At 44.4% G+C, this 14,260-nt stretch overlaps 1 protein-coding gene across 1 annotated transcript in view; it reads right to left on the bottom strand.

Moving 5' to 3' along the window:
- The window catches only part of PLEKHG3 (pleckstrin homology and RhoGEF domain containing G3), a 29,067-nt gene that overhangs the window by 4,826 nt on the left and 9,981 nt on the right, over positions 1-14,260 (bottom strand). The window contains exons 7-17 of the mRNA XM_060262438.1: positions 13,527-13,658; positions 11,496-11,678; positions 10,365-10,457; positions 9,522-9,608; positions 8,856-8,889; positions 6,831-6,935; positions 4,118-4,204; positions 3,129-3,167; positions 2,236-2,243; positions 1,632-1,925; positions 114-212 (exon numbers count right to left, since the gene is read on the bottom strand). Coding sequence (XP_060118421.1) covers positions 114-212; positions 1,632-1,925; positions 2,236-2,243; positions 3,129-3,167; positions 4,118-4,204; positions 6,831-6,935; positions 8,856-8,889; positions 9,522-9,608; positions 10,365-10,457; positions 11,496-11,678; positions 13,527-13,658 — 1,161 coding nt within the window. The remainder of the gene's footprint in view (positions 1-113; positions 213-1,631; positions 1,926-2,235; positions 2,244-3,128; positions 3,168-4,117; positions 4,205-6,830; positions 6,936-8,855; positions 8,890-9,521; positions 9,609-10,364; positions 10,458-11,495; positions 11,679-13,526; positions 13,659-14,260) is intronic.

Below are 14,260 nucleotides of genomic sequence, written 5' to 3' on the forward strand. Positions count from 1 at the left end.
GCCACTACTTCAAGGGAAGGGCAAAGACATTCCCTGTCTAAAACCAGCAAGAGTGGCAGTACAGTTCTGCTTGGCAGCACATGGAGCCACATGTCTACCAAGGAGGTCCTCACCTTCAGGACTGAGGAAGTGGCCTCCAATATCCGGGCTTTCTCACTGCTTCCTGGAGACTGGCACAGTTTGTGCCCTTCTTGTGTCTTACGGCCCTTGCCCTGAACAAAAACAACAACAAAACACCACAGTTTAAAAGACTTGAGTACTTATTGGGAATGCCAGGACAAGCGCAACTAGACATCCTTAGCCATTGCCATCTACAATGTCCAAAACACCTTACAATCCTGTTTTCATTTGATTGTGGATCAGGTCATTAGTATTAGTACCAAGACATTTTACAGACGAAGGCAGAGATATCAGCTTGTCCCAACCACCTGATTTCATTCCTGGGTGAAGAAGCATTCCTGTGCAGGTTTGAGTTTATTCCTCCAAAAGGTCTTGCCACCAGGTTTTAGCCATAATGACTGAATTACACCTCCACGTTCAAAGGCAGTATATACACCTTTGGACTGGGGGAAGTCTCAGCTTCTGTGCCCTGCTTGCTGGCCTTCCAGGGGCATCTGATGGACTCCATGTGCAACAAAATACTGCACTATATTGACCATTTGTGTGTGCCACTAAGAGCTTATGCTTTATAACTCCACGTGGTTGGTACATTGCAATTGGCATAGGAAGGTAAACGTTGGCAGCTTTGGTTTGCTTGCCACCCTGCAATCAGCAGTTTACTTGGCAACTTTCCAGTCTTGATCCTCAAGTCTGAATCATCAGCCAACAACACAGAGATGTGGGCAGCTGAATGGTGAGCAGCCTTGATAAGCTATGTGGAAGATGCACTGAGCACCCTCACAAGGTGAAGACAGATGCAGCCTCAGCAGTGAGATGGCCACAGAGCACACACACTTCTATTTAGACACATTTACAGTCTTGTTGCCCTGATCATGTCCAAAATGGACTCATTTATCTAGTTCTTGGCAAAAAAAAAACCCTAAGTTTGCACTGGCCAGCCTTTGTGGCAGCTACAAAGTTTCTCTCTCCAAACACCAGGGATTAAACATTGTTTTAAAAACCCTTAACATGATTTCTAAGGGCCAGACAGATCAATCAGCCAAACCCCCACATCTGCTCCTGTCTACAGGTAGGTCTGCTTTCATCCTTACCGCTGGATTCAACAAGGGCCCAATATTGTAGACACCATAACTTGGGAAAGAATATCACCATCATTGTATTCTCAAACCTGCTAATGTGGACTGTTCCACGGAAAAGTTAAAGAACTGCAGAAAAAGGGGGCCTCCCATGGACACAGAGATGCTCAGAATCAACAAGCCTCTGGTTAACAAACCATAAATCTTGTTAGCCAGAGTGGGAGTGTGCAAAGCACAGAGTGCGTCATTGGCACAACTGAAGGGTTAAACAGCTAGCTGTGAAGTTGCCAGTGAGTGTACCCATTCCGTTGCCAAACTGGTTAACTGGGAGACTGTAGAGAAGGCAGCCAAAGGGAACAGAGGGCAGGTTAAGCGCCATGCATCAAGCCAGCATGCATAAGAGGGACGAGGGGAGAGGTTGAACAGGCACCTCACCGTGCTGCCCCAGGAGAAAAGCAAAGCGTTGGCCCGATAGTGCCAGCAATGGAGGACTGCCATCAAGGAGCTTGCAAAGTCTGCCACCTGTTCCATTCCTACCAGCCTCTCCTCTTCCTCCACTTCGTCCTCTTCCTCTGGCCCCATCTCCTTCTCGCTGTCGTCACTTTCAGCCAACTCTTCTAGACATTCCTGAGGGAAGGTTTGCTGCTGCTGATCCTCCTGTCGAGGCAAGCCGTTGGAGGGCTGTGGGGGCTCCCCAAACTCTAGAAGAGCACCATCACTACCTGCATGCTAGTTGAAGTGGGGCAAGCAAGAGCTCCCTTTAGCAAGTCATAGTGCTGAGAGGCCAGCAGAGACACCAGTTGGGGCGATTTTCTCACGTCCCTGGCTGCCTCGTCTGTAGGTGCTTCTTATCCACAAGCAGTACTAACTTACTTCTCAGTCTTCTGAAGACTACAATTGTGGGCAGCAAGTATTCATTGTGGAGAATATTGTGTAAGACACCAAAAGCCCACCCAAGGTCACCCAACACCTTGAACCATTTTAAAAACCCATGACCTATCTCTCCCACATTTCCCTTTTCACAGTTTCTTGATCTTACCTTTAGTCCTATTGTCAAATTTGCAGTACATGGAAAGAGAAGAGGGGGTGGGAAGAAAGGCAGTAATAAGTAGTGGGGGGTGGTAGGCTTCAGCTAGTTTCAGCTTATTTCTTTGCTAGTCCCAGTTCCTGGTATCTGTTTCAGATGTACTTAATATAACTAGAAACCACTACAGTCAAGTTGAGCCACTTGCTCTACAAGCATATCATTATATTCAGTTTCAGTGAGTGCAGTGATACCCACCCCCCAAAAAAGGCTATGGGTGATCCCTAAATCAATGGGGAGGGACGGTGGCTAAGTGGTAGAGCATCTGCTTGGGAAGCAGAAGGCCCCAGGTTCAATCCCCGGCCTCTCCAAAAAAGGGTCCAGGCAAATAGGTGTGAAAAACCTCAGCTTGAGACCCTGGAGAGCCGCTGCCAGCCTAGCTAGAGGCTGTGGCTCAGTGGTAGAGCATCTGCTTGGGAAGCAGAAGGTCCCAGGTTCAATCCCTGGCATCTCCAAAAAAGGGTCCAGGCAAATAGGTGTGAAAAACCTCAGCTTGAGACCCTGGAGAGCCGCTGCCAGTCTGAGAAGACAATACTGACTTTGATGGACCAAAGGTCTGATTCAGTATAAGGCAGCTTCATATGTTCATAACAGAACATTATTGCTGAATGTGTAAAGGAACCACTGGGGATTATTCAAAATGGTGACATTTCTTGCTTGACCTTTCAGCATCAGAACTGCCTGGGCTTAATGACAGAAAGCAATCATGTGCTCACAGGGGCTGTCTGGAATGAATCTGAGGCAGGTGGGGCCAGGTACCTCTTATAGCTCACTCTGCCAAGGGAAGCCCCACTGCATATAGAGCCTCTTTCACCCAGGAGGAGGGGGGCAGGGGCAAATTCACTCACCTTTGTTGTTCAGCTGTTTGAGGATTTGTTTTGTTGGCTCTGTGAGAAAACCCAAAGTCAGTAAAATCAGTCCCTGAAATCCAGTTACTGGTTCAGTACCCAAACTGTCCCATAAGTAACCCAGCACCAGCCTCAGCCCATCCAGAAGCAAACACCCTGAAGCTTCCAAGTATAGAGCAGAAGAGCACCAGCCTCCACTGATCAGGGGAGAAAATGCCTCTCAAATCCCCCATCAGCCTTATGGGCTTGTAAGCCTCCAACATTAAAGGAACTGAAAGGCCAAAAGGGCCACCAAGTTTAAAAAAAAAAAAAAGACTTGCCTTTTTCCAAGTGCATTTCTACAGACAAGGCTGTGTGTGCTCCCCCCTCCCACCACAAATATTCAAATTCTGCATAAAGCAAATTCTGTAAGCAGAATAGATTGCCCCAATTTAGCAGCATTAGCTGCATAGTTGCTTATTGTGTACTACTTATTTTGCGTCAAAGATTCATATTTTGAAAATAATTTAGAATTTTTCTGGCAAGTGGTTTAAAAACTGGGAACTGCCGTGATAGCAAATAGCCATCTTAAGGGAAAAGCCAAGAACTTTCAACCGCTCGGAGACCCATTTTTGCTCCTGAGCATTTCTGAGTTTGTTCAGCTCTGCCTATGTCTTCTCAAGCTTCTCAAAAACCACACAGACAAGAAACTCAGATTTTTTAAAAAGAAAGCAAGAATTCTCATGGTGCTAATTTCGTGTTCACATGGAGTATGCACAGCCTTGCCCTCTAAGACTTTAGGAGCCAATATCACCCATCATAGTAGCTGGGGATTGAGAAGCATGTTCAGCCATCACCTTGCTCTAAAGACAAAGCGTCCAGAATTCACTACAGAGAAAGCTGCTGACCAGAGGTCTCTGATCAGAATCCCTTCAATCCGTTGCTCCCAGTCCCTGACACCACACTGTAGGAAAACATTGTGCTACATGCTGAATTAAGGGAGCTCGCACCAGACTGTCGGCGGCCATTACGCTGTGAAGCAGGGCTGTGGAGTCCATCTAGGAGCTTCTCAGCACTGTTTCTGCCATGGAAAGGTTCTAAAGATGGGACATAAGATAGCTGTTAGAGCCAGAGCTGTTTTCTAGGGAACGTTCCACAAGGCCTGCCTTGCTGAAGAAGTTTTCTAGGACAGGTTTAAGTAACATTCTGATATCCTCTTTCTCAAGGAACAAGGTGGACTAAATGATCATGAGGTCCCCTATAACACTGGACCTTTCCCTTCAGGATCCTCCCCCCCCCCCACAGGTTTCAATAAATTTGCTGTTGTAAATGGTCTGTTGTAAGAGAATCAGATGACATTTTTCAAGAGTGCCTTGGAGTATCTCCTCAGTAGAGTATCCACAGCACTTGTGGATAATCCGGAGCATTCAAGAAGAGGGGAAAGAGGCTGCAACTGCCCTCTCCCCCACCCTGAGATGCTCTAGTGAATTACCTTTATCTGATACATAAATATAGGTTTGAAGCAAAGAATTAGGCACAGCAACCAAAGATTAAAGTATTAATAATAGGGATCATTTTGTAAAAAAAAAAGATGTGCCAGAGCTTATTTGCATAACTCATTTATGTAAATTTATGCAAATGAGTTGTGCTGGGCAAAGCAGTTGACCCTGCAGGGAGACCCCTCTCCACAAGATCGGCTGTTCCACAGGCTCAGTTGAAACCAGGCAGCCCATCAGGGCCCAAGCTGAGCCCACGGGGAGAGGTCTCCCCGATCTTTTTTTGCTTCCCCAGCCAGCGCTGGCAGGAAGAGAAGAAAGATTAGGGAGAGATCTTTCCATTCTATCCTATGGGCTAGAGAAGGAGCTTTAAACTTTAAACCCCTTCTCTGGGTCACGCCGCAATAGCGGCCCGATCCTTCCATTCTATCCTATGCGCTCATAGGACAGAATGGAGAGATCATGCCACAACTGTGGCATGACCCCAGAGAAGGGGTTTAAAGCCGCTTCTCTAGCATCTCACTTGTGGGCCATAGGATAGAATGGAGAGATTGGGCTTAGAGCTTCTGGACCACTTCAGCCCCATCTGAGGCCTGCTTAGCATGCTTCTACATTTCACAAGATAAATACAATTATTTAGCCTTATGGATAAATAGTTGCTGATTGCTTCCACCTTTCTCAAAGCCAACACAGCCTCTGGTCAGCATGTGCCATCAACCCATGTTCAGCTCTTATATGTTGACAAATAATAGCCTGGGAATCCCTCCAAGTCTACTCTGTTTTAATTTTCCTAGGTTTCTGAAGACAGAATAAACATGGTCTAAATTGCTAGCTCTCAGCTTTATTACAAGAAATTGAGACACCAGGTTTCTTAAAACTGTTGACAACAGGAGTACTCTTCGTTAGGGCAAGAAGTTGAGGAAGGTCAAAAGAAATTCAGAATCTCATCTATGAGGACTTGTTTAAACAATTACAGTGTACACGATTCAGTGAAACAGAATCAGCCTGTCCTGTTTTGCACAAACTTGACTGGTACTGACAAAAGTTTCACTGGCTCAAGAACAATCAGCTAGGGTCACTAGGAGAAGCCGTTGGCTCAGGCTAAAGATTCACAATTCTGCTCCAAAGTTCCCTATGTGAGGAGCCTCAGGCAGAAGGTCTAGGGAAGACTTCTGTCCCACAGAGGTGAAGAGATGCCTCAAACCAGAATGGACAGTACAGAAGCTGATGGTACAGAACTGTGGGTCAAAGAATGTCTACTGCTTTATTTCAGACCTATCCTGATCTCCTGAATTTGAACTTGATCCATTTTTCATAGAGGAAGTGAGGGGAAATGCAACATCAAAAGAAAAGGTCTCTAGATTTCGACAATAGCCAGCAAGATGGCTCTGAAAAGCTGACAAGCAGGACAAGCCCACCATTTTTAGAAAGCTCCATCAACAGTTAAAATGCTTCAGCTAGTCAGGTCAATTTTACAAACAGCAATGTTTGTTTATTCTCCTCATGGATCAAAGTGGCTTACAATATAATAATAGTTTTTTTTAAATTTCCAGTGAAAGCTAAAATATGACTGCCAGTAATGTTCTTTCTCAGTTACCACCTCATTAGGGAAAACAGTCACAGTCTTCAAAGAACTCTCAGCATTTTCTCTTCTCCAGTAACTGTCTTCCACAGATGACATGCAAAGGTGCCACCATATTTTGTTCCAGGGAACAACAGAAAAAAAATAGAATGCGTAAGTGACACACTTTCAAGGCCTTTCCTGTCCGCCTTTCCTTAGGCCCTGAATTTTCCTCTTTTCCACATAACTGTAATGTCAGCCATCACGTCTATTCCTAAATCATTCAATCCTGATGCAGAAATAACAGAAGTTCACAGTGACCCTCAGATCTGTCCAGTATAAAGAAAATGATGTTTTCTCAGTGTGTGCATGTTGTGTATCAGAGGTCACCAGGCCTTGGCAAAGTAGATGCTTGAGCACCTCTAAGCTGCACTGAGCAATTGGGATGCTTAACAACAACTCCATCAATAATGAAGACAGGCCACTGAACAAACCACTCATGAAAACAGAGGTGCTAACATAAACCTCCAGCAGATATTGGGGGCCCCATTACCCTCCAAACAAGTGCCGCTTAGTATAACACTGTCAACAGGATGTTGTCATAAGAGCAGTTTCCATTTCAGAGAACTGCCTTAACAGGCAGACCTCAGTGCCCACCCTGTTTACCTGATTGCCGACGCCCCTGCCGAGCCTGCTGAGGAATGTCTTCTGTCTGCTGGTATGACCAGGCCTTTTTCAAACGCTCTGGGCTGTATTTGTAGCGATGCGGATCTAAAAGGAGGAGGAGGAAGTTTATGAAAACCTGCTAATTGGCCCCACTAAGCATAACCAGGTCACAACATTCAGAAACCAAGCTAATACCACCTCACCCACTGGTGTCATCCCCTGAGCATCTTGGCAGGAATCCAGCCACTGAAGTGTGAAAGTTTTCCTGCATTCCTCTCCATTCCTGAAGCCCCTTCCGATCCCTGGAAAGATAGTTCTCTGGGATGCAGGATTCATACAGAGAACAGCCATGCCAGTCAGTGAGCTGGGATGAGGATGGACAACAAGATGAAATCAGCCCCTTCCCTCGGTGGAGCAACACTTGAGGAAGATGAAAGGGGAGTAACTGCCCTCCTTGTCCTTCCTCATTGCTGCTGCTGTAACACATGCAGCTGTTCCTCTGCATGGGTTCCATTGACCCTGGGAATGATCTTTCTGGGAGTTGGAAGAACATATGAACATGAACATATGAAGCTGTCTTACACTGAATCAGACCTTTGGTCCATCAAAGTCAGTCTTGTCTACTCAGACTGGCAGCGGCTCTCCAGGGTCTCAAGCTGAGATTATTATTCACACCTATTTGCCTGGACCCTTTTTTGGAGATGCCAGGGATTGAACCTGGGACATTCTGCTTACCAAGCAGATGCTCTACCACTGAGCCACCGTCCCTCCCCTATGAACATATGAAGCTGCCTTACACTGAATCAGACCCTTGGTCCATCAAAGTCAGTATTGTCTACTCGGACTGGCAGCGGCTCTCCAGGTTCTCAAGCGGAGGTTTTTCACACCTATTTGCCTGGACCCCTTTTTTAGTGGAGATGCCGGGGATTGAACCTGGGACCTTCTGCTTCCCAAGCAGATGCTCTACCACTGAGCCACCATCCCTCCCCTAAAGAACCTTTAGGAACAGAAAGGAAATGTGGGGAAACTCTGCTTTCCATGCACAGAATGGATGGACACATGCCATTAGTGGATCAAAGGCTATAGCAAGCAAATGTAGATTCAGTTCTTTACCCAACACCGGTTCATCTATATATCTGTTTTTCAAATATAGCCATCCGCAGATAGCTGAACACACTGATGGGGGCCATGCTTACCCCCGACAGATTTTTCTTCAAACCTTGGGGTACTCCCATAGGTTTGCAGAAAAATCTGAAAAATTAAAAAAAAAAAATTAGATGTGTGTGTTAAATACCCTTGAATTTAAAAAAAAAAACATGCCCAGGCAATGTATGTACCATTGAACAGCTGGAGAATGGCCTGGGGATTGCTGCTGCAGCAGAGGCTGCAGTGGAGACAGAATCTGGAAGCCACCAGCAGGCCTGGCCCCAGCGGCGGAGTTCAACAGCCACTCCAGGCTCCACAGAGGCAGAGCCCAACAGTTGCTCTAAGCCTGGCACCACTGGAGCCTGGCAGCTGCTCTAAGTCCAGCTGTGGTGCTGCCAGATCCCAGGCACCACCACCGCTGTGACTAGACTCCAATGGAGTTGTGCTGGACAGCGATTGCCGGGGGGTGGGAATTGGGACACACACACACCCCGAGAATTTTGCAGCAGCCCCCTGCTTGTTACTGCTAAAACTGATATTGTATCATTCTTGTAAGCGGCCTTGATTACTTTCCGCAGCAAAAGGGCTACAAATATTTAAAATAAATAGGCTGACAAGTATACTTAAGAGGACAATGATTTGAATCATTCGCATAGAATGCTGCACTCTCCCTCCCAATCTCATTCTGCCACTATTGCTTCCGCTGATATGTGAATTCCCAAAGCCAGATAAGCAAACGTGACCCTCCATGGCACACAATGCATTGTTAGACTTGAAGTAGGACATTCAGACCTATCTATTGGCATGATGGGCTGCTGACACAGCAGACAGGAGAAAGGATGCAAGACAACAGGCTTTTGAGACAGAGAGGAAACTCACAGTAGGAATCCATTTCCAAGATGGCTTCTTTGGCCTGAGGAGAAGAAAGTGATTAGCACTCAACAGAAGCAAAAAGAATGGATTCCAAGATCTGAAGCAAAAGAGGAGTTCCATTTCCCCTTCCCTATTCAAGGAGAGCAGAGAGATGGGAAGAACAACTGAGGAGATGTTCCCCTCAGCAGTGCCTTCCCAGCATGCTAAGGAATCTGAATTTCTCTTTGATCATTATATTTGTCCATCCATTTTTCAATCGGAGTCTGTTTTTAGACTGTTATATTGCTTTTAGATTGTATATTGTTTTATTATATGTATCTGATTTTAACCTTGTATTATTGACTGTTGTTACCCACTCAAGAGTCCATTTGGAAAAGGGCAGGCTATAAATTGAAAAGAATAAATAACAACGAATAAATAATAATTGGATAAAAGATTAAAAACTCACACCAACACACCCACAGTAAGGGGGTTCTAGGACTCACAACATGAGAATATGGATGGATTTTGGAGGACAGTAAGGATACCTAGAACAACAGGTACAATGTGCACCCCTCCCCTGCTCTTGTTCAGGGGTTGTTCAGACTAAGACTTAGGAAATGCCATGAAGTTCCTTGCAATCAATTATAGACATAGACTGAGAAACAGGAAAGAGAAGGAAGCTCCACTCACTTTCTGAGGGATGATGGCATGGTGATTTTCCAGGATCAGACGTTTGATGTGGTGAGTCCAAACTCGCTTGTCCTCCCCTGATTTTGCCTGGCAGCAAAAGAAAGGCAGCTGGGTGACAGGACAACTCACTCAACCTTTATGAGTCCCACTGCTCCTTGCCATTATCTTTCACATACTGTGTATTTCTGTAAAGTGCCATCAAGTCACAACTAACTTATGGTGATCTCAACAAGAGGATTTCAAGGCAAGTGAGAAGCAGAGGTGGGATGCCAGTGCCTTCCTGAGCAGAGTGGTCTCTCTACTTAGCTTTCAAGATCAGGCTATATCACACTGACCTCTCCCCACGACAGTGCTTGCCAAAACATGCCTGCTACCACTCTACCATCTCCATCACAACCCAGGACATCTTCTACGATCTCTACACCAAACCGGAGAGCCGGTTTGGTGTAGTGGTTAAGTGTGCGGACTCTTATCTGGGAGAACCGGGTTTGATTCCCCACTCCTCCACTTGCACCTGCTAGCATGGCCTTGGGTCAGCCATAGCTCTGGCAGAGGTTGTCCTTGAAAGGGCAGCTGCTGTGAGTGCCTTCTCAGCCTCACCCACCTCACAGGGTGTCTGTTGTGGGGGAGGAAGGTAAAGGAGATTGTGAGCCGCTCTGAGACTCTTTGGAGTGGAGGGCGGGATATACATCCAATATCTTCTTCTTCTACTTAGCATTCTTATCATCAGACTTCCTTCTAACTCTGCACTATGGCCCCATCCTCCCCATGTCGATGATTGTCTGCATCTTGGTAAAGAACACTTTCAGCCCACTTAGAAATGTCAAAGGCTTGTCAACTCACCTGGATGTTGTACTGCTGCTTGCTATGCTTGTAATGGGTGACAGTGAAACAGAGCGAATCTCGGGTGCTCTCTATCAGCATCAAGGAAGAGCACTGCACAACACATTAAAGCAGCAAGTCCATTACAATTTCCAGAACAAAAACAACACAAACCACTCTCCTAAACTTAGCATCTTCGCACTGTTTGGGCTGTCGGGTGAACCAAGAGGAAGTCTCAATGGGCGCATTTGCACTGAGAAGCTTCCCGCTTTGGCATTAAGAGCTTCTGACTTTGGCTGGGTGGCTACGGTTGAGGCCAAAGACAGTGTGGTACAGGGCTGAGTTTTACTCTTTATATAGTTTAAAAAAAAACCCACTGCTGCCTAATGTTTCACTTTCAGGATGGGATGGACTACATACAGAATAAATTTGTTGTACTTGTTTAAAGCACTTCCATTTTCCACCCAATACAGAGACCCCAAGTAAATTTACAATTATTTTGTTGGGACAGAAAGAGAAAAAGAACCTTGGAGAGAAGGTGCAGAAAAGAATATCAACAGGCCTAGGATTAATTTGGGGCATGTTTGGACATACTTTTTGAATTCTAACTATTTCTTTGCTCATCAGACTCTGCTGCAAATGACATTTGGCAGATGAACCAAAATTGGAAGGGGTATGTGGAAGTAATAAGACCCTCATGCACTCACTCAAATCCTTTTCGCCCTGATGAATCAGTATTGAAGATCTTGTTTTTGCATTCATAAGTGCAAAAAAAAAATCCATTCCTTTATCATGCAATTTATATACAGTGCTTTCTAAAGTGTAACAAGTCAACATTAAATGGTTTTTAAATATGTGCTCACAGAAAATGACCCCCTTTGTGCCTGTTCACTGCTGGAGATTAACAGGATTGTGAGGAAAATGGAAGCACTTGTAGGAAGAAATTAGAGGCATGCAACCGTGTTTGCACAGAGGTCCTCCATACCAAATTATAAATTCACAGTTTAAACTAGCATGTATAAGATCATATCTGACAGAAAATGAACCATATTTTTGGACACTAAATACTTGCCTCTCAAAAATGGAGTTAGAACAAATGACAGATGAACCTCTTACCTATATGAGACAGCTACAGAAATTGAGCTCACTTACTGGAATGTGGTTCTTGTATACATAGTGATCACCCCGTTTCTTTGTTATCAGTAAGATTTTGTCAAACAAGAAGAAAGTTCTCTCGTTCTTGACCCGATGAACACGGAAGGTGCCCTCCAAGACTAACTCCCCATAGGTCGTCAAGTCTGGGCCTTTCCAATTAATTAGCAATGACTGAATTTCCTGTAATCAGTAGAAAGGAAAGGTCAGAGAGAAGGCTATTACCATACCTTTCTTTTGGATGTCTTGAAACGGCACCTAAAAAAAAAATGCCTGCATCAAAACAAATGCCTGTTTTCTGATGGAACTTTAGCATCTCTGAACAAGTCACCTGAACCTTGTAACACTGAGATAGTAAACTACTAAGTCTTTTTAAAGGCATTGTATATTTAGCATACATTATATATTCCCTTCAAAACATCTGAGGATGCATAATATACAAAATATACACTAAATTTTGCCCTTACAGACATTTCAAACATTCTTCAGATTTCTCAGGAGTTTTATAAATAAGTTTCTGGTAGTAGCAAAAATGATCCAAAGCTTTTCGCTTTCCTATAAAGTCTCCCCCCTCCAAGGAAACTTAGTTTCAGTAGTTGTCCTGCTTGAAATTCTCTATAAGAAACAGGGAAGAAGGGATGATTCAACTTCATTGTCCAGTTTGAGGTGTCCTCTTTCCTGCAATATACTCTTTGCATCCACCTTAAAAACATAATACAGAACCTGAATCATTACCCCAAATTGTAAGAACTCCTGAATCCAACCTAAACCTAAGGAAAGTAATCTTTGCTGCATAGCTCTCACAGACCACAATGTGGTCTACAAATCTAGTAACAGATCTCAGAATCTCATAAATTACCATGGGGTGGAGTTGGGGGTGAGCCTGCACTCCACAATGCCAAACACTTTTAGAAATGTTGACCCTTCATCTTCAATAATCTGCCCCTTTTCTCTAGCCCAAATTTAGTCACCAGTCGGTATGTATCATCCGGCTTCTGCCTTCGAAGAATTGATTACACCAGACAAAATTACTATGAGTTATTTGCAGAGCTGCTTATTATTTTAGCAGGAAGCCCTCACCCTAGTGACCAGTCCTAGCTGAAAAGCACAGGTGAAACCCAAATTAACACCCTACAATAAAATTGACATACACTACTAGAATTTTAAGAAGATCAAAATTTAAAATCGCAAGATTAGGTAATTTCTCATTAGTTCCCCTAGCACTGCTCCCTGGCACTCAGGCTAAGGGTGAGGCCCTAACAAGATCGGGTGTAAGATAGTATAATAAAAACAGAACATGGAATAATGAGATGTAAAAAGGGAAATGTGGGATGGGATGAGTGAGCTATGAAAATATGAGGACATATGAGAGAACAGACATGCTCCTTAGAACCACTGGGGTACTATTAGGAGGACATTTCCATAGCTTACCTTAGATAAGGCAGAAACATAGAACCCGTTTTCAATACTAAGGCCCAGACTTGTCAGCTATCAGTAACAGGATCTTTCTGTGTAGAAAGACTCTACCTCGCTTCTAAGAAACTACACAAGCGGAGCATATACCCCACTTTTCTCTCTGATGACAATCCAGAGTGGCTTACAACATCTCCCTTTGTCACTCTTCCACTGGCAGAGTGGAGATCTGAACCTGGGTCAAACCTGCCTGCCACTCAGTTTTACGTGTCAGTTTCATTTTGCATTGTATTATCAGCCTGAATTTCTTGTGTGGGTTAGGCTGTGACTCAGTGGCATGACATCAGCTTTGCCGGCAGAAGGTCTCAGGTTCAATCCCTAGCATCTCTAGGTAAAAGAATCAGATAGCAGGTGATACCTCTGTCGAGACACTGGAGATCTGCTGTCAATCATATTAGACAATACAGACACAGAGACCCCAATGGTCTGACAAGGGTGGTATCATCAGAATCATCAGCCTATGTACTATGTTTGAGAGGGTATTACTACAGCTGTTAATCATGCATGCTTGATGTTGCAATGGATCCTGCCCAGGATAGCATACGCCTTCCCAATTACCTGCAAGCGCACGGCGTGCTCATGCTTCCTTTTCATGTCATTGATGTACCAAGCTACACATGTCATGGTGTCAATTGCCTCTTCTACCACTTCATAGCCATCCTGTTCTAAGTCAAAGTGCTTTGCTATTTCCTAGGACACAAAAAGAGAGAGTCAGAAGCTGTGAGTCCCTCTAACACTCCTTTCATCCATTTAGAATTCCTAACCTCTGCTCAATTTACTAATCTCTGGAGATTGCAGAAGACAATATAGATCATTTTATAGCATGTCTACAGTTCAACACAAACTTCTCTTCTGTTGCATCAAACGGTTTATATTTTACAACAAATAATTAGTCACGAGTGTAGATTGGTTTGAGCCCTGCATTTACACAGCAGTGGCAAGTGAATGGATGTCAGAAAGACTCTTTCCAGAATGACTGTATGTGTTGCTTCATTCAACAGCCCCGAGTGCAGAGGTTCTGATATGAAAAATGATTTTAGTTACACTCAGTCTACCCTGAATTCAGCTTTTGGAGAGTGAAGGCCTCATTTGCAGAACACAGCAGCAATTTCCCTAATTAGATCTGCTAAGAAAGTTCTCTGAGAATTATTTTTTATAGAGCAATGAAATATTACTGGTTGGACATCAGATCTTTTGTCAGCAGAACAGAGAACTTCTTTGAGCTAATGGTTTTATTTAACTATAAAGTATAACTCTTTTTTATTAGGCAAGAACATGCAGTTTCAGCTCCC

The sequence above is a fragment of the Heteronotia binoei genome, chromosome 21 (genome assembly GCF_032191835.1).
Source record: "Heteronotia binoei isolate CCM8104 ecotype False Entrance Well chromosome 21, APGP_CSIRO_Hbin_v1, whole genome shotgun sequence".
NCBI classification, from domain to species: domain Eukaryota; kingdom Metazoa; phylum Chordata; class Lepidosauria; order Squamata; family Gekkonidae; genus Heteronotia; species Heteronotia binoei.